The 19,591-nt window shown below is 49.2% G+C and overlaps 1 protein-coding gene across 1 annotated transcript in view; it reads left to right on the forward strand.

The window, feature by feature from the left end:
* fam151a (family with sequence similarity 151 member A) overlaps positions 1 to 19,591 on the forward strand; it is a gene marked incomplete at both ends in the record, with an annotated part of 21,027 nt that overhangs the window by 1,224 nt on the left and 212 nt on the right. Inside the window, 6 exon segments of the mRNA XM_084457921.1 lie at positions 715 to 861; positions 2,537 to 2,686; positions 2,918 to 3,074; positions 17,425 to 17,649; positions 17,891 to 17,975; positions 17,977 to 18,031. Coding sequence (XP_084314047.1) covers positions 715 to 861; positions 2,537 to 2,686; positions 2,918 to 3,074; positions 17,425 to 17,649; positions 17,891 to 17,975; positions 17,977 to 18,031 — 819 coding nt within the window.

The following is a 19,591-nucleotide window of genomic DNA, read 5'->3' on the forward strand; positions in this document are numbered from 1 at the left end:
CGGGGGGGGAGTGTTCAGGGTCTGTGTCTTGGGGGGAAGTGTTCAGGGTCTGTCTCGGGAGGGAAGTGTTCAGGGTCTGTGTCTCGGGAGGGAAGTGTTCAGGGTCTGTGTCTCGGGAGGGAAGTGTTCAGGGTCTGTGTCTCGGGGGGGAAGTGTTCAGGGTCTGTGTCTCGGGGGGGAAGTGTTCAGGGTATGTGTCTCAGGAGGGAAGTGTTCAGGGTCTGTGTCTCGGGAGGGAAGTGTTCAGGGTCTGTGTCTCAGGAGGGAAGTGTTCAGGGTCTGTGTCTCAGGAGGGAAGTGTTCAGGGTCTGTGTCTCGGGGGGGGGTGTTCAGGGTCTGTGTCTCGGGAGGGAAGTGTTCAGGGTCTGTGTCTCGGGGGGAGGGAAGTGTTCAGGGTCTGTGTCTCGGGAGGGAAGTGTTCAGGGTCTGTGTCTCGGGAGGGAAGTGTTCAGGGTCTGTGTCTCGGGAGGGAAGTGTTCAGGGTCTGTGTCTCGGGAGGGAAGTGTTCAGGGTCTGTGTCTCGGGAGGGAAGTGTTCAGGGTGCAAAATAAGTGCAGTACATTTACCATCATCAGTGAAGACTGCTATTCCTGTCATCCATAAATGGACAATAATGGCTGTGTGTGTGTGTGTGTGTGTGTGTGTGTGTGTGTGTGTGTGTGTGTGTGTGTGTGTGTGCGTGTGTGTGTGTGTGTGTGTGTGTTTTAATGTCAGGCCCCGGTCCCCTTCCATGGTTTCCTACTGGTGGAGACATGCTGGACTTCCTGGTTCAGACCGGTGACATCGCAGAGAAAGACGCGCTATTGGCTACCTGGTATCACCGTGCCAACAACCAGTCAGAGATGAACAAGGCTCTGAAAAGTAATGGCCGCACTCAACCAACCAAGAAGTCCATTCATGAGACGGTTATAGATTTATTCTAATAATTAAAAAAAGAGCAGTCGAGAATGCCAAGGTTCATCTTTGCAAGTCCAGGCTGGTTACCTTTATTCCAGATAGTTTATGAGTTTGCAAAGTCGGGCTCAGAGAGAAAGGAACATCCACCAAGAGCCAAGATTATCATGAAAACAGAGCATTATAAACAGTGTGGGTGTGACCATACCTGCATATGCAAATACTTCACTAACCAATCATCAGTGAGAAGGCTAGGTCTGAGGGTCAACAGCTGAAGTAAACATTACAGAGATCAGAGATAGCTGGGAGGAGGTGACCCCTGGGGAGGTCTAGCTGGGAGGAGGGGACCCCTGGGGAGGTCTAGCTGGGAGGAGGGGACCCCTGGTGAGGTCTAGCTGGGAGGAGGGGACCCCTGGGGAGGTCTAGCTGGGAGGAGGGTACCTGGTGAGGTCTAGCTGGGAGGAGGGGACCCCTGGTGAGGTCTAGCTGGGAGGAGGGGACCCCTGGGGAGGTCTAGCTGGGAGGAGGGGACCCCTGGTGAGGTCTAGCTGGGAGGAGGGGACCCCTGGGAGGAGGTGACCCCTGGGGAGGTCTAGTTGGGAGGAGGTGACCCCTGGTGAGGTCTAGCTGGGAGGAGGGGACCCCTGGGAGGAGGTGACCCCTGGTGAGGTCTAGTTGGGAGGAGGGGACCCCTGGTGAGGTCTAGCTGGGAGGAGGGGACCCCTGGGGAGGTCTAGCTGGGAGGAGGTGACCCCTGGTGAGGTCTAGCTGGGAGGAGGTGACCCCTGGTGAGGTCTAGCTGGGAGGAGGTGACCCCTGGTGAGGTCTAGCTGGGAGGAGGGGACCCCTGGGGAGGTCTAGCTGGGAGGAGGTGACCCCTGGTGAGGTCTAGCTGGGAGGAGGGGACCCCTGGGGAGGTCTAGCTGGGAGGAGGTGACCCCTGGGGAGGTCTAGCTGGGAGGAGGGGACCCCTGGGGAGGTCTAGCTGGGAGGAGGTGACCCCTGGTGAGGTCTAGCTGGGAGGAGGGGACCTGGTGAGGTCTAGCTGGGAGGAGGTGACCCCTGGTGAGGTCTAGCTGGGAGGAGGTGACCCCTGGGGAGGTCTAGCTGGGAGGAGGTGACCCCTGGTGAGGTCTCCTGCCATAAAGGGTTGTTTAGGCCTGGGGACATTGAGGTCAGGGCAATAAACAGAGGCCAGCGCTCACTTTATAAGACAGGCCTATGATAATGTATTGAGCAGAGAATACACTCATTTGAATTTATCTATTACAAGATCACACCCTGAATAGTTTCTAACCATACTATCATCCCTCTGCCCCCTCCTCTCTCTCTCCTCTTCCTCTCCCTCTCCTTCCTCTCTCTCTCCTCTCCCTCTCCTCCCTCCCTCCCTCTTCTCTCTCTCCTCTCTCTCTCCCTCTCCTCCCTCCCTCCCTCCTCTCTCCCTCCTCTCTCTCTCCCTCCTCTCCCTCTCCTCCCTCCCTCCCTCCCTCCTCTCCCTCTCCTCTCCCTCTCCTCCCTCCCTCCCTCTTCTCTCTCTCCTCTCTCTCTCCCTCTCCTCCCTCCCTCCTCTCTCTCTCCTCTCTCTTTCCTCCCTCCCTCCTCTCTCTCTCCTCCCTCCTCCCTTCCTCCCCCCTCTCCTAAGGTGACGTCATGATCCTGGAAGCGGATGTGACCGTCCAGGGTCTGCATACAGCCAATGAGACGGCCCTCCCTATCATGGCCCACCCCCCGGACGTCGACAGTGACAACAGCCTGGACCAATGGCTGGATGCCGTGCTCAACTCCAGGAAAGGTCGGGGGCCCTGATTGGTTACAAAGCAAAATACTGTACAACCTCCCTATCTATCAGTCTGCCAATAAAGCTTGCGCTTTAATATTAGTATTGAAACCACAAAATCTATCCTGAGGGTAGCCCAAAGAGCTCCGATAAACTTTAATTCTACGGTGAAATATCCCTTTAAGATTGATGATACTGCAGGTGACCTCCCCTTTAAGAGCCATCATGTTGTCCCCTCTGCCAAAGGCATGAAGCTGGACTTTAAGAGTCTGAAGGCAGTGGGTCCATCACTGACGGCGCTGAAGAACCGGACCGCAGGGATCAACCGGCCCGTCTGGATCAACGCTGACGTACTTCCTGGTCCCAACGTGCCTGGGTTCTATCCCGTGGTGGACGGACCCCGGTGAGCAGCCAATCAGGAGCCAGATCCACTTCCTGACCATGCGGATGAGTAGATGTGATTAGACAGCCTTGCATGTGCGCAGTAGAGAAACACGTTTGTTAGTAGAGAAACACGTTTGTTAGTAGAGAAACACGTTTGTTAGTAGAGAAACACGTTTGTTAGTAGAGAAACACGTTTGTTAGTAGGGAACACGTTTGTTAGTAGAGAAACGCGTTTGTTAGTAGAGAAACACGTTTGTTAGTAGAGAAACACGTTTGTTAGTAGAGAAACACGTTTGTTAGTAGAGAAACACGTTTGTTAGTAGAGAAACATGTTTGTTAGTAGAGAAACACGTTTGTTAGAAGAGAAACACGTTTGTTAGTAGAGAAACGCGTTTGTTAGTAGAGAAACACGTTTGCTAGTAGGGAACACGTTTGTTAGTAGAGAAACACGTTTGTAAGAGAAACACGTTTGTTAGTAGAGAAACACGTTTGTTAGTAGGGAACACGTTTGTTAGTAGAGAAACACGTTTGTAAGAGAAACACGTTTGTTAGTAGAGAAACACGTTTGTTAGTAGAGAAACGCGTTTGTTAGTAGAGAAGCACGTTTGTTAGTAGAGAAACACGTTTGTTAGTAGAGAAACACGTTTGTTAGTAGAGAAACGCGTTTGTTAGTAGAGAAACACGTTTGTTAGTAGAGAAACGCGTTTGTTAGTAGAGAAACACGTTTGTTAGTAGAGAAACGCGTTTGTTAGTAGATAAACACGTTTGTTAGTAGAGAAACACGTTTGTTAGTAGAGAAACACGTTTGTTAGTAGAGAAACGCGTTTGTTAGTAGAGAAACACGTTTGTTAGTAGAGAAACGCGTTTGTTAGTACTCGACCTGTTAATATATTTTCTTAATACTTGGATTAAGAATAAGAGCACGCGAGTGGTCGATTCAAGCTGGTTTAAAAACAATTGACAATACTTTATTCTTCAATACGTTTGCAAGCGGTCTCTCACAACAGGAAGTGAATTCGAGTCAGAGAGCCCCGTCAATGAGAGGTGGAGCCCTTTTAAAGGGGTAGTGTCGTGACAGGGGGTTGTGCCAGTTGGTCTGGCACAACAGATGGCAGTGAGAATGTAGTTAACGTCTGCTTTCCACAAACATTGTAAAACAATAAACTCAGAGAAAACAGGAACATAAATAGAGTAAGATAACAGAAAAACTATCTTGGAGTGAACACATGGGTGATCAGTTGGAATTCTTTAACAATTCCCCAATCTTGTGGGTAAAACATCCACAACAATAATAATATAATTGAAAGGATCAACCATGTGGAATCAAATTATAAAATATCATAAAAATAGTCAAACAGATTTGGTAAAAACCTAATTCTACACATATGGAAAGGAAGTTATCTATTCTCCACTAGGTGGAGCATAATAAAGATTAATAAACTCAAGGTTATTTAACACACCAAGATTAATTTCTTCCTATATGCAATCATGTACCAAAACTCCTCACTTCAATTTGGCATAAGCAAGGTAAAAAGATAACATGATACTAATCTAATACAGATTTCATATATTCATGAGTGGAAAAAAAAACCTCTTTATTTTGAGAGGAAAAAAACTTAACTTCAAGTTTCAAAACAATTCAAGATCCTAATTTCCAATGGCACAGACTTGACTAAGTTCTTGAGTTGAATGAAGGTCTAATTCAACTTCTCCTTTGAACATTAATGCAGTAATGGGCATATCTGTAACAGTATTCAAACCCTTTCCAATACACTTAAGAACAATGCCAATAATAATAATAATCAAAATAATAATCATAAAAATGATACCTAGAGATCTGAGAATATTTCCAGAACTTGGAAAAGCATAATCGAAAATTCCCCAAGCATTAAACCCATGGACAGTCTTTAAGATCTGAATACCTTTCATGTTTGATTCATGGAACTCTGTTAATGTGGCATTTGGATCTGAGATGAACGAACAGCATTCTGACCCTACAATCGCGCATGTTCCTCCTTTACTAGCAAGAATTATATCTAAGGCAAACCTATTTTGTAGCACAACTTTCTTCATTTCATTCACCTCCTTAGCTAAGGCTGAAATTACTCTGTCCGATGCATTCAAGTGATCCGCCAAGACAGCGGAGAGAGTCATGAGTTCAGTTTGGGTGTTATACATGCCATAGTTAGGAAAAAATACACCAAAAATAAACTGAAAGGGTGATATAGCACGACGATGTCTATAATTTGATTGATGATGAATTACCTGCATTTCAGCGTGATCCACCTTCCTAATCATGGGAATTAAATGAGCAAGATAGCATCTTCCTACACTGTTGCTATTTAGGGTTGAATAAGATGTATCGCCACAGACTAAAAATACACCTTTTGGAAGGCCTATCGCTGAACCTGGATATAAGAATTTGTAGATAGGAGCAACGCAGGAGCTAGTGCCTAGATCATTAATTTGTGTCCTAATTTGTGTGTTGTATCTGAAAAGATCAATACAGGCTGTAACCTGTTGAAGAGGTACTACTTTGAATTGGTCGACTTGATTTTGAGGTTCCATTTCTTGAGGATGCAATTTTGTTTGTGCTTTAATGATGCAATCGATAATTTGACATTTTAATCCAGAAATGGTAATTGAATTTCGCCAATTTACTGTAGTAGATACAGCTGTGCAAGCTAACCTAGTACTCGGTGCATGATTGTCTATTTGGACTAATATAACTTGAATATTGTGAACCAATCCCTGTCCAGCTATTTCAGAAAAGTGTGTAACCTTGAACAGAATAAGGCGGGAGAAATTAGAAGGTCTATGATTCTCATTAACCTCTAGTGTTAATTTGCTTAGAATAACCTCTTCAATCCCTGTATAGGAGTTACCTAGTCTATCTAATCCTACATGAAAATGACAAGCAGAGGATTGTCCAGGAGCGGAGAAAACATGAGTATCTAAACCCTGCCAGTCATAGTGTGACCATTCTGCTTGGGTTAAAGGAATTGGATAAAATATGGGTGCAGAAGTACTAAGAGGTACATTTTGACAAATCCAACAGTTAGCGTAGTTCATTCTATGTGCAAAGTCTCTGACTATACTAATAGCTTCATTAGGATGCTTCTTTTCCTGTCCAATTGACTTAGCTGATTTGGTTAGGTGCATAGAGCAGTTAAACACAGTACCTTGAGGATAATCTGGAACAGATCTACAAATGTCAACTCCATAATTCTTTGTTCTTGATACTCGCATAACATCTTTAGTTAAAACACACCAATAAGGAGAGTCTTTTTCTACATTAACTTCAGTCACAGTTACAACAGTAGAACCTGGAAATCGTTTGTTACTTTCAAATCTCACATAAGCAGTATGCAGCATCTTCCATCCATCTTGGTCTACCGTATAGACCCAACAGTCAAGTGGAGTGCAACGCTCAACGGGACAAACGAATACTGGGGTGTGTTCTTGTCTTTTCCTTCGTTCAATGGTTTCAGTTTCAGGAGAGAACTGGTCCGAGTTCTCTTTCAAGGGGGGTGCGAGTAGGTGCGTGAGGGGGAGTGTGGTTGGATTATGATTGGGCGTTGCTGGGGCAGTGGTCAAAGTTGTCATCATGACAGCAATGAGGAAAAGATAGGGTGTGTTATCCTTGGTCTGATTCCTCAGATGAGGAGACCAGAGAGTGAGCTTTCGCCCTGGTGGTGACACCGGGTAATGCATCTTGGTTGTTGGAATATTTTGGCCGGCTGGCCTCGTCTTGGTTTGGAACCAGCCTGCAGTGGGTGGCGTGTACTCAAGACGTCCTCTCAGCTACTTTTATGGCCGTCTGGGTGGTCAGCAAGATCTGGTATGGGCCCAGCCAACGAGCACTATTCCACGCCTTCCGTTTCAGGTCCCGGATCACCACCCATTGGCTTGGCTGGAGGTGATGCAAGAAACCCTCTCTGGCATCCGGGATGGTCGCCTTCACTCTGTTGAAGAGATCTTTTAGAATGTTGTTGAGTGCCAGACAATACTGTACCATGTCCTGTTCACAGGACATCAGAGTCAGCTTGTTCTGGGGAAAAGGTTTGTTAAACATTCTCATAGGTCTACCAGCAATGATTTCATATGGGGAGAGCCCCGTAGTTTGGTGGGGACGGCCCCTCATGAACATCAAAGCTAAAGGTAAAATTTTCATCCATGACAGATTTGTCTCTGCCATCAGTTTGGTGAGCTTAACCTTCAATGTCTGGTTAGCTCTTTCTACAATCCCAGCTGATGCAGCATGGTAACTGCAGTGCGTTCGGAGGTCAATTTGCAAACTCTTACAAATCTCATTAATCACATTATTCACAAAATGGCTTCCTCTATCAGAGGAAAGTTTCAAAGGCAATCCCCATCTGGGGATTATCTCTCGGAGGAGACTCCTGGCCACAGCGATTGCTGAGGCATGCCTGCAAGGGAAAACTTCAGTCCACTTAGAAAAAACATCAGTTAAGACAAGGCAATATTTATACCCTTCGCATGGTGTAAGTTCAATAAAATCCATCATCACATGTTCCCACGGAGACTCTGGTCTCGGGTGAGCTGACATTTTCATTTTGATACCTTTCCCAATGTTGTTTTGCATACAGATGATGCATTTGGCACAACTCTGCTCTGCAAACACAGTGAACCCTGGTGCATACCAATACCTGTGCACGTCATCCACAACTCCTATTTTTGAAATATGATCAGGCCCATGCGCTAGTTTGAATGCATACTGGAAACAAGAACGAGGTAAGACTGGTTTGTTATTAGGTCCTAGCCATAACCTGCTTTCATCATTGAATGTGCATTTGGTTTTCCACTTCTTCTTCTCATCAGGAGGAGCAGATTCCTGTAGGTCGGCAATGTCGTTCAGAGACATAGGAGGAGAGACCTGTGAATCCACAGATGAGAGAGAGAGCATAGACAACACAGGAGCGCAAGAGGAGAGTGCCGCCGCTTTAGCAGCTGAGTCAGCAGCCGTATTACCTATGGACACAGGATCCGAGGTTTTAGCATGAGCTTTACATTTGCATACTGCTAAACTGGATGGTAACAACATTGCTTGCAATAAATGGTTAATCAAAGTATTATGAGCAATGGGTTTACCACTTGAGGTAAGGAACCCACGATTCCTCCATAGCATCGCAAAATCATGGACTGTGCTAAATGCATATGCACTGTCCGTGTGGATAGTAGCAGACTTACCCTTGGCTAAAATACATGCCCTGGTGAGCGCAAATAATTCAGCAGCCTGTGCAGAGAGATGGTTAGGAAGTCTGGCTGATTCCAGCACTGTATCAGCAGTGGTAACCGCATAGGCAACAACAGGCTCACCAGCTTGTGATCGCTGGGCAGAACCATCCACAAAGAGTTCAAAATCAGGGTTAGACAAAGGAACATCAGTGAGGTCAGGGCGTGGCTTACTGACTAAGTCAATAACAGCCACACAATCATGTGGATCTCCGTCATCTGGTGTTGGCAGCAGTGTCGCTGGATTCAGGACAGTACATCTCTGGAGAGTAACATTAGACATGGTTAGTAACACATTCTGATAGTGTAACAGTCTCGCTGGATGCAGGTGTGAGGTCTTTGCCTGTAAAAGTAAAGCAGAAACAGCATGTGGAACATTCACGATTAGTGGTCGCATGGCTACCACGTCGACACATCCCAATACTGCTTCAGTGGCCGCCGCCACTGATCTTAGACATGGGATTAACCCTCTAACTACACTATCAAGCCTTTTAGAGTAGTATGCTACCGGTCTGTACCGGTCCCCATGCTTTTGGGTTAAAACGGCGGACATATAACCGTCCTTTTCATTTGTGAAAAGGTGGAAAGGCTTTTCATAGTCAGGGAGACCTAAACAAGGGGCTGTAGACAGCCTCTGTTTAAGGGCCGTTAGAGTCAGTCGTGCTTCGTCAGTCCAGGTGATTCGGTCAGAGGGAGAAAGGTTGCGTCCGTGGGCCAGATCGGACAAGGGTTGTGTGAGCTCAGCGAAATCCGGGACCCAGGCCCGGCAATAGTGTGCCGTTCATAACAGAGACATCATTTGTTTTTTGGTTGTAGGCATGGGCAGAGCAAGGATAGCCTCCACACGGCTGCTACCTAAAGATTTTCCATGTTTAGAAATAACGTGACCTAGGTATGTAACCTGTTCACGCACCAGCTGGATTTTGTGTTTGGAAACCTTATGGCCATTCTCTGCTAAATAAAACAACAATGCGTTTGTGTCTTTGATACATGACTCCTTGTCTGAGCTAGCAACAAGCAAATCATCCATATACTGGACAATGATGCTATTCTGTGGTGGAATAAACCCTTCTAAGCTGCGCGCGAGCTCTGCATTGTAGATAGAAGGACTATCAACAAATCCTTGAGGCATAACATTCCACACATATGTTTTGTTCTTGAACTGGAAAGCAAACCAATGTCTGCTATCAGGGTGTACAGGTACAGAAAAAAATGCATTACTGAGATCAATAACACTAAAGAAAGCAGCTGATGAAGGAATGGAGGCAAGGAGGGTTACAGGATTAGGACAAAGAGGAGTCCTAGCAATGACAGCTTCATTAACACAACGCAAATCTTGAACAAAACGCCATTCTCCTGAGGCTTTGCGCACAGGGAGGATTGGAGAATTGACAGGAGAGCTGTCAACCTCAGAAATGGCTCCACGCTCTAACAAAGATGCATGTACCTCTGCAATACCTTCTATAGCCTCTAGAGGGAGCGGGTACTGAGCGCGCTTTGGTCGGAATGAACTTTTAGGGGTAACCACAACAGGATTCACGTTTCGAATTTTCCCTATATCAAATTTGTCCTTTGCCCATAATGAATCTGGAAGTCCTCGTAACACAGATAAATCTTGTGTGTCATCAGATTGTGTCTGGAAGAAACATGATCCTTGGATCCCCCTAGTGACTGGAATAGCCCAGGTGTAAGGAAATGCTCTTACCCCCGTCTTGGCGGAATACCTCATTTGATGAGGATTTCCGACCCAGTCCGTTATTGTCATTATGTCCATCAGCCACGCATCAGCATCCCTCCTATTAACAAACTCAGAAACGGCAAGAGACACATGAGGCACAGAATGACCATCATACAGCTGTTTCTGTGTACCGTTAAGGTCGACAGAAAGAACTGCATGATCCGGTCCAACATACAACACATTACACATCAATGTTTCATCAACTTGAGGCAACATCCAAGTGTCCTCAAACCCATGGTCTTGGCTTAAAAAAGATGTTGATGCGGTACAGAGCAAGTTATCATGAGGGCTGAGCGGAGCATCGTAGCTATAACATGTCCGTACTTTTGAAAACAACTTTTCTAAATGTTGTGATGTATGAGTGTTACAATCAACATACCAATTATAAGACCAATCGGTAGGCGCGTCGTTGTACATGGTTGTCACCTCCGGAGGTGTCATTGTTGATGATCTGAGTATGGTGACACCTTCTGAGGAGCAGGTCATCTGGAAACCTAGCTTACATAACAAGTCACGCCCACAAAGATTCACTGGACAACATTCACTCAAAATGAACTGGTGTGTTAGCTGACAATCATCTACTTCCACTTTCAATGGAACAGTCACTCTTTCAGATTTCACAATGCCTGCAGCACCAACAGTTTTAGCAAGCTCCTCAGTCACTTGAGGACGCTGTGTCACGCTAGCAGTACTAATTACAGAAGAATGAGCACCTGTGTCAGCCAAAAAAAACAAATTTTCCCCATTAACAGTCATAGTTACAGTTGGATTATCAGATGGTTTGGTATGCAGATTAAGGTATTGATGAATATGAATGATTCTCCCCTCCTCACGTACACACTCACTTTCCCTAGCTTTCCCTACCTGTCCTACATCTTGTCAGAAACCACCTCCCTGTGGAGAACTGACAGAGACTCCCGGAGGGGGTGCAGATCCCCATTGGTTAGGAGAAGACTTTTGTACCCTAGCGTATTGTCTACATTCCCTCCGGTAATGCCCTTTTCGGCCACAGTGATGACAGCGCTCATCTGATTTGTTAAACCTGCTGTTTTGTTGTGAATTACCCTGATTCCCTCTATTCTCCCTTGATTGTTGATGCTGTCCATCTTTCTGCTGTGGCTCTGTGCGAGCATTGGTGTCGAAGTACCTAACCTGTGCAGCCTGCAGCTTCACGTCAGAGTCCTTCTTTTCAGCAGCCTCCCTTTGTTCCTTTAGTAGAGTGAAACGTTCTGCAAATCTGAACACACCCACGACCTGTTCTAGCGGTTGTGTCTCCCAGTTTACACACGAAGTCCTGACTTGGTCACTGAGGGCAGGGACAGCATTGTTCATTAATTGTTGTTTCAACACAGTTTTGTAGTCATTGGCATGCTTATTCATGCCCGAGTGGAGAGAAAAGGTTTTCTCCAGGCGTTCATAAAAATCATCGAAAGATTAATTCAGCTTCTGTTTACAGGAGGAGATCAGGTCCCAGTTAGTTTGTGGAGGGAACCGGAGCCTGATTCTCTGCAGCAGCTGTATCACCTGAGGTGCAAATCCAGGATCATCAAAAGTCAATTTATCATCAAAATTACCCCTTATATCAGCCCATTTGAGACGTAGCGCAAGCCTCATTACAGCCTCAAGTTCCTCAGAGTGCGGTCTGTACATCTGAACGGCAGCATTCACATCTCTCTCAAAACTGTCAATGTCCTTAGCAGGATCAGGTAATGAGGAAGCAAGCTCCCGCAGCTCATCACAACGGAAAGGTCTGTAGACATCAGAAAAAGGGCTCCATGCGGCGTGACCTGGTTGGCCCAGAGGTGGTTGAGGTACAGGATTAATGCATCTAATCATCGGCAATAGCATCTTGCCTAATGCAGAAGAGAGTTGTTGTTCTTGAACTTGACCAGTAGACCTAAGACTATAATGTGGATGGCCCTCTAATGTTTCAAGAGCAGGGGGAGAAATGTCAAGAGCAGGGGGAGGAGTAGTATCAGGGGGAGTCAATAAAGGAGGTGAGACTTTGGCTGAGGTGTCATCAGGAGTCATAGAGTCAGTCAATGAAGGGGATGAGCCAGCAAAAAGGGAAGTTCCAGGGAAGATAATAGCCAATTTAGACTGAGTGTCAACATCACTAAAAGAGGTCCCTGCCGGAGTACTGCAATGAGAATAATAACCTGGGGGGGGTGACATCTGAGACAACCAAGGAGTTTGGGAGTGGGCTCCAAAAGGAGTTACAGTTAAGGATGAGGGAGAAGGGAGATGTGAAACCTGAGAGGGGACAAGCTGAGAGGGGACAGATGACGGACCAGCAATAGGGGTCGTAAACCGTAACAATGCAGGAGCAGGGGGGGTGTGGTGAACCATGGAGGTTGGCTGAAATGTCGGGACTAGAAGAGGGGGGGGCAGCACATGGCCCTGAGGAGGGACGATGACCTGCTGACTAGGGGCAGGAACTAAACCTGGCTGAACCTGAGGGACAGGAATAGGGACGGCCGCATTTGGATCAGGATATAACGACACGGTTCTAAAAGGTCGTCGTTGTCCGAAGGAGGAATTAATTTCTTAACATAAACAGCTTTAGCAGTGACAGAGTTCTTCCTAGCCTCCCTTTTGTTGCGGGCAGTTTCAGCTCTATCAATTGAGTCATTTGCAGTTGTCTCCCAGGCAAGAAAGTGAGACCAGTTAATGGCATTCTCTGACTTCCTACCTAGCTTAGTTAATTGAAACTCCTTAAGCTGTCTCTTAACTTTCCCTAGCAACTTAACAAACAGTGTACCAGAGACCGGAGGAAAATCACTATTTTTAGCCCATAAAGTAATTTGCTCACACACACTCGGATCATACTTTAATGCCACTATCTTGGCAGCGCCCAAAAAAGGTTCCCGTTTTGGTGTACTAGCAGTAGTTCCCATTTTACAAATACAAACAAATGTAAAAAGTACAGTAAAAACCAATACCTGCTGTGTTGAGAGACTTTTCTTTTTTCTTTTTTTTTTTCCTGTTACTTTTTTTTTTTTTTTCTCCAAAATGGCAGACCTCAGAAACCAAAATGGTGGATCCTCAAAATGGTTGAGGAAAAACAGGACCTCTCTCTCTTTTTTTTTTTTCACAAGCAGCAAAACAGGAAGTCAACCACGTGTGCACAAAGTTAGCTAAGCACGTGGGCTAATCAACATGTGGAACCAACCATGTGGATGAACTAGCCAGCACAGGGAAGCTAAGCATCGAAACAAAGGACAAAAACCAAAGCTAACAGAAATACAAGATACGTAGCTTGGAGCAGAATTAAAAGAACCAAGGATGAGCACAGAGTGCCGTAGAAATCCCAAAATAACCCCAACACTAAACACAAAACAAAGCCAGCACAACAGACACTTAAATGCAAAACCAAACCGTAGCTAGCATGTACAGAAGTTCAACACTAAACAAAAACCCAGAAAACAGGATCTGAAATCCCAAGACAAGACAAACAAAATGAAACAAATCAAGGCCTACACGACTCACTTAGCAAAAAGCAAATCACCCGGGGTTTAAACGTTTTCAAAGTGTAACAGCCAACTCCGTGTCATGCCCTTCACAAAAGGAGTACAAAACCAAAATAACGAGCCTTAAAACAACAAAAGCCCCGTCGAGTCGCGGCAACCCCCCGCAACGCGGATCCCAAAACCAAAAATTCAAAAGAGAAGGCTTTTCGAGAGTAATAACTTTGTGTAGTACTCCACCATTTAGTACTGAAACGCTGTAAATGCGTCGCTAACAAAAACCTAACCCTGGTTAAGTTATATAGGCTTTTAAGCGGGCATGCGGTTCAACAACCGGCTTTAAGGACAACAACCAGGAAATACATTCAACAACCGGTGCGAATAAAACTATGGTCAATGTCTCCAGCTGAAAAAACACAACGTACCACTATGATTAAGATTCACAACGTACCAGTCCTTTAGCGAGCTGCAGAGGTGAAGGGCTTCGAGAAAACTAGCCAGCAGACTACGCCGGCTGCTCGAAGTTGACTCCACAAGTCAAACTTGCCGCGGATCCACGCTTCGCCTCCGGAGCACGCGAAAAAACTGAGTTGTCCCAGAAAACCGCAATTCAGTCCAAAGACTCGTCGCCATATTGTTAATATATTTTCTTAATACTTGGATTAAGAATAAGAGCACGCGAGTGGTCGATTCAAGCTGGTTTAAAAACAATTGACAATACTTTATTCTTCAATACGTTTGCAAGCGGTCTCTCACAACAGGAAGTGAATTCGAGTCAGAGAGCCCCGTCAATGAGAGGCGGAGCCCTTTTAAAGGGGTAGTGTCGTGACAGGGGGTCTGGCACAACAGATGGCAGTGAGAATGTAGTTAACGTCTGCTTTCCACAAACATTGTAAAACAATAAACTCAGAGAAAACAGGAACATAAATAGAGTAAGATAACAGAAAACATATCTTGGAGTGAACACATGGGTGATCAGTTGAAATTCTTTAACAGACCCCTCCCCCCTCCCCTCTCTCTACTCCACCCCTCACCTCTCCCCTCTTCTCCACCCCTCCCCCCTTCTCTCTCTCTACTCCACCCCTCCCCTCTCCCCTCTTCTCTCTCTCTCTACTCCACCCCTCCCCTCTCCCCTCTTCTGGCCCATGTCTCCACCACTCCCCTCTCCCCTCCTCTCTCTCTCTCCCCTCCTCTCTCATTCCGCTCCTCTCTCTGTCTCTCTCCCCTCCTCTCTCTCTCTCCCCTCCTCTCTCTGTCTCTCTCCCCTCCTCTCTCTCTCCCCTCCTCTCTCTCTCTCTCCCCTCCTCTCTCTCTCTCCCCTCCTCTCTCTGTCTCTCTCCCCTCCTCTCTCTCTCTCTCCCCTCCTCTCTCTCTCCCCTCCTGTCTCTCTCTCCCCTCCTCTCTCTGTCTCTCTCCCCTCCTCTCTCTCTCCTCTAATCTCTCTCTCCCCTCCTCTCTCTCTCTCTCCCCTCTTCTCTCTCCCCTCCTCTCTCTCTCTCCCCTCCTCTCTCTCTCCCCTCCTCTATCTCTCCCCTCCTGTCTCTCTCCCCTCCTCTCTCTCTCTCTATCCCCTCCTCTCTCTGTCTCTCTCCCCTCCTCTCTCTCTCTCTCTCCCCTCCTGTCTCTCTCCCCTCTCCCCTCTTCTCTCTCTCCCCTCCTCTCTCTGTCTCTCTCCCCTCCTCTCTCTCTCTCCCCTACTCTCTCTCTCTCTCCCCTCCTGTCTCTCTCTCCCCTCCTCTCTCTGTCTCTCTCCCCTCCTCTCTCTCTCTCTCCTCTTCTCTCTCTCTCTCCCCTCCTCTCTCTCTCTCCCCTCCTCTCTCTCTCTCCCCTCTTCTCTCTCTCTCCCCTCCTCTCTCTCCCCTCCTGTCTCTCTCTTCCCTCTTCTCTCTCTCTTCTCCACCCCTCCCTCTTCTCTCTCTCTCTACTCCACCCCTCCCCTCTCCCCTCTTCTCTCTCTCTCCCCTCTTCTCTCTCTCTCTCTCACCCTCCTCTCTCTCTCCCCTCCTCTCTCTCCCCTCCTGTCTCTCTCTCCCCTCTTCTCATTCTCTCTCACCCTCCTCTCTCTCTCCCCTCCTCTCTCTGTCTCTCTCCCCTCCTCTCTCTCTCTCTCCCCTCCTCTCTCTGTCTCTCTCCCCTCCTCTCTCTCTCCCCTCCTCTCTCTCTCTCTCCCCTCCTCTCTCTGTCTCTCTCCCCTCCTCTCTCTCTCTCCCCTCCTCTCTATCTCCCCTCCTGTCTCTCTCTCCCCTCCTCTCTCTGTCTCTCTCTTCTCCTCTCTCTGTCTCTCTCCCCTCCTCTCTCTCTCTCCCCTCCTGTCTCTCTCTCCCCTCCTCTCTCTGTCTCTCTCCCCTCCTCTCTCTGTCTCTCTCCCCTCCTCTCTCTCTCTCTCCCCTCCTCTCTCTCTCTCCCCTCCTGTCTCTCTCCCCTCTCCCCTCCTCTCTCTCTCTCTCCCCTCCTCTCTCTCTCTCTCTCTCCCCTCCTGTCTCTCTCTCCCCTCCTCTCTCTGTCTCTCTCCCCTCCTCTCTCTCTCTCTCTCCTCTTCTCTCTCTCTCTCCCCTCCTCTCTCTCTCTCCCCTCTTCTCTCTCTCTCCCCTCCTCTCTCTCCCCTCCTGTCTCTCTCTCCCCTCTTCTCATTCTCTCTCACCCTCCTCTCTCTCTCTCCTCTCTCTCTCTCCCCTCTTCTCTCTCTCTCCCCTCCTCTCTATCTCTCCCCTCTTCTCTCTCCCCTCCTCTTCTCTCTCTCTCTCCTCTCTCTCTCCCCTCCTCTCTCTCTCTCTCTCTCTCTCTCCCCTCCTCTCTCTCTCTCTCCCCTCCTGTCTCTCTCTCCCCTCCTCTCTCTCTCTCTCCTCTTCTCTCTCTCTCTCCCCTCTTCTCTCTCTCTCCCCTCCTCTCTCTCTCCCCTCCTGTCTCTCTCTCCCCTCTTCTCTCTCTCTTCTCCACCCCTCCCCTCTTCTCTCTCTCTACTCCACCCCTCCCCTCTCCCCTCTTCTCTCTCTCTCCCCTCCTCTCTCTCTCTCCCCTCCTCTCTCTCTCCCCTCCTCTCTATCTCTCCCCTCTTCTCTCTCCCCTCCTCTTATCTCTCTCTCTCCCCTCCTCTCTCTCTCTCTCCTCTCTCTCTCTCTCCCCTCCTCTCTCTCCCCTCTCCTCTCTCTCTCCCCTCTTCTCTCTCCCCTCCTCTTCTCTTCTCTCTCTCCCCTCCTCTCTCTCTCCCTCTCTCTCTCTCCTCCTCTCTCTCTCCCCTCCTCTCTCTCTCTCTCTCTCTCTCCCCTCCTGTCTCTCTCTCCCCTCCTCTCTCTCTCTCTCTCTCCCCTCTTCTCTCTCTCTCCCCTCCTCTCTCTCTCTCCCCTCCTCTCTCTCTCTCTCTCTCTCTCTCTCCTCCTCTCTCTCTCTCTCCCCTCCTCTCTCTCTCCCCTCTTCTCTCTCTCTCTCCCCTCCTCTCTCTCTCTCTCCCCTCCTCTCTCTCTCTCTCTCTCTCTCTCTCTCTCTCCCCTCCTCTCTCTCTCTCCCCTCCTCTCTCCTCTCTCTCTCCCCTCCTCTCTCTCTCTCTCTCTCTCTCTCTCTCCCCTCCTCTCTTTCACCCTCCTCTCTCTCCTCTCTCTCTCTCCCCTCCTCTCTCTCTCTCTCTCCCCTCCTCTCTCTCTCTCCTCTCTCCCCTCCTCTCTCTCTCTCTCTCTCTCTCCCCTCCTCTCTCTCTCTCTCTCTCGCTCTCTCTCTCTCTCTCTCTCCCCTCCTCTCTCTCTCTCCTCTCTCTCCCCTCCTCTCTCTCTCTCTCTCTCTCTCTCCCCTCCTCTCTCTCTCTCTCTCCCCTCCTCTCTCTCTCCTCTCTCTCCCCTCCTCTCTCTCTCTCTCTCTCTCTCTCCCCTCCTCTCTCTCTCTCTCGCTCTCTCTCTCTCTCTCCCCTCCTCCTCCAGTTTCCTGTCCCTGGTCCAGCAGATGTTTGCGGAGGTGAGCGTGTCCCCTGGGTGGGCGGTTCTGTACCTCCCTGGATCCCCCAACAACACCTACAGCTGGGCCATGGTGGAGGAGATGTATGAGCTCATCAGACTGCTCCCTCAGCCAATCACCTTCCCCGTCCACGTCCTCATGGCCAGGAGCAGCTGGCCCCAGATCAGCTGGCTGCTCAGCCAGTCATCCCGGTGAGTCGCTATCCAGACAACTAACTGGCCAATTAACTCGCCCATCATCTGATTGGTCCGCAGGTTCAGTCTGAATGTATGATTGGTCCAACGGTTCAGTCTGACTGTATGATTGGTCCTTAGGTTCAGGCTGACTGCGATTGGTCCGCAGATTCTGTGTGTGTGATCGGTCCATACGTTCGGTGTGACGCTGTGATTGGTCCGTAAGGTTGGGCGGTCTGACTGTGTGATTGGTCCTCAGGTTCACCCTGACCATGTGGCAGGGGAAGGAGAACCCCGCTCTGGAGGATCTGCTCTTCATCAGAGACAACAGCAACAGACCCCGGGAGGGTCTACTACGACATCTACGAGCCCGTCCTCTCACAGTTCAAACAGGCAGCGCGTAAGAGAGACGGGCTCTTCTCCCCAAACCCCCTCCTCTACTCCCCTTCTCTCCCCTCTCCTCTCCTCTACTCCCCTTCTCTCCTCTCCCCTCTCCTCTCCCCCCTCCTCTACTCCCCTTCTCTCCTCTTCTCTCCTCCCCTTCTCTCCTCTCCCCTCTCCTCTCCTCCCCTTCTCTCCTCTCCTCCCCTTCTCTCCTCTCCTCTCCCCTCTCCTCTCCTCCCCTTCTCTCCTCTCCCCTCTCCTCTCCCCCCTCCTCTACTCCCCTTCTCTCCTCTTCTCTCCTCCCCTTCTCTCCTCTCCCCTCTCCTCTCCTCCCCTTCTCTCCTCTCCTCCCCTTCTCTCCTCTCCTCTCCCCTCTCCTCTCCTCCTCTTCTCTCCTCTCCCCTCTCCTCCCCTTCTCTCCTCTCCTCTCCCCTCTCCTCTCCCCTCTTCTCTCCTCCCCTTCTCTCCTCTCCTTCTCTCCTCCCCTTCTCTCCTCTCCCCCTCCTCTCCTCTCCCCTCTCCTCCCCTTCTCTCCTCTCCCCTCTCCTCTCCCCTCTTCTCTCCTCCCCTTCTCTTCTCTCCTCCCCTTCTCTCCTCTCCCCCCTCCTCCCCTTCTCTCCTCTCCCCCCTCCTCTCCTCTCCCCTCTTCTCTCCTCCCCTTCTCTTCTCTCCTCCCCTTCTCTCCTCTCCCCTCTCCTCTCCTCTCCCCCCTCCTCTCCTCCCCTTCTCTCCCCTCTTCTCTCCTCCCCTTCTCTCCTCTCCCCTCTTCTCTTCTCCCCTTCTCTCCACTCCCCCCTCCTCTCCTCTCCCCTCCTCCCCTTCTCTCCTCTCCCCTCTCCTCTCCCCCCTCCTCTCCTCCCCTTCTCTCCTCTCCCCTCCTCCCCTTCTCTCCTCTCCCCTCTCCTCTCCTCTCCTCCCCTTCTCTCCTCTCCCCCCTCCTCTCCTCCCCTTCTCTCTCCTCTTCTCTCCTCCCCTTCTCTCCTCTCCCCTCTTCTCTCTCCTCTTCTCTCCTCCCCTTCTCTCCTCTCCCCTCTTCTCCCCCCTCCTCTCCTCTCCCCTCTCCTCTCCCCCCTTCTCTCATCTCCCCCTCCTCTCCCCTCTTCTCTCCTCCCCTTCTCTCCCCTCTTCTCTCCTCCCCTTCTCTCCTCTCTCCTCTCCTCTCCCCCCTCCTCTCCTCCTCTTCTCTCATCTCCCCTTCTCTCATCTCCCCTTCTCTCCTCTCCCCTCTTCTCTCCTCCCCTTCTCTCCCCTCTTCTCTCCTCCCCTTCTCTCCTCTCTCCTCTCCTCTCCCCCCTCCTCTCCTCCTCTTCTCTCCTCTCCCCTCTTCTCTCCTCCCCTTCTCTCCTCTCCCCTCTTCTCTCCTCCCCTTCTCTCCTCTCCTGCTGTGGTTTTTCCCGGTTGTACATGACTATTTTTGTGTGGTTGTGACATGGTTGTGACATGGTTGTGACGTGGTTGTGACGTGGTTGTGACGTGGTTGTGACATGATTGTGACATGGTTGTGACGTGGTTGTGACGTGGTTGTGACATGGTTGTGACATGGTTGTGACGTGGTTGTGACATGGTTGTGACGTGG

Source organism: Borostomias antarcticus (genome assembly GCF_949987555.1).
Source record: "Borostomias antarcticus genome assembly, chromosome: 24".
In the NCBI taxonomy this organism is placed as follows: domain Eukaryota; kingdom Metazoa; phylum Chordata; class Actinopteri; order Stomiiformes; family Stomiidae; genus Borostomias; species Borostomias antarcticus.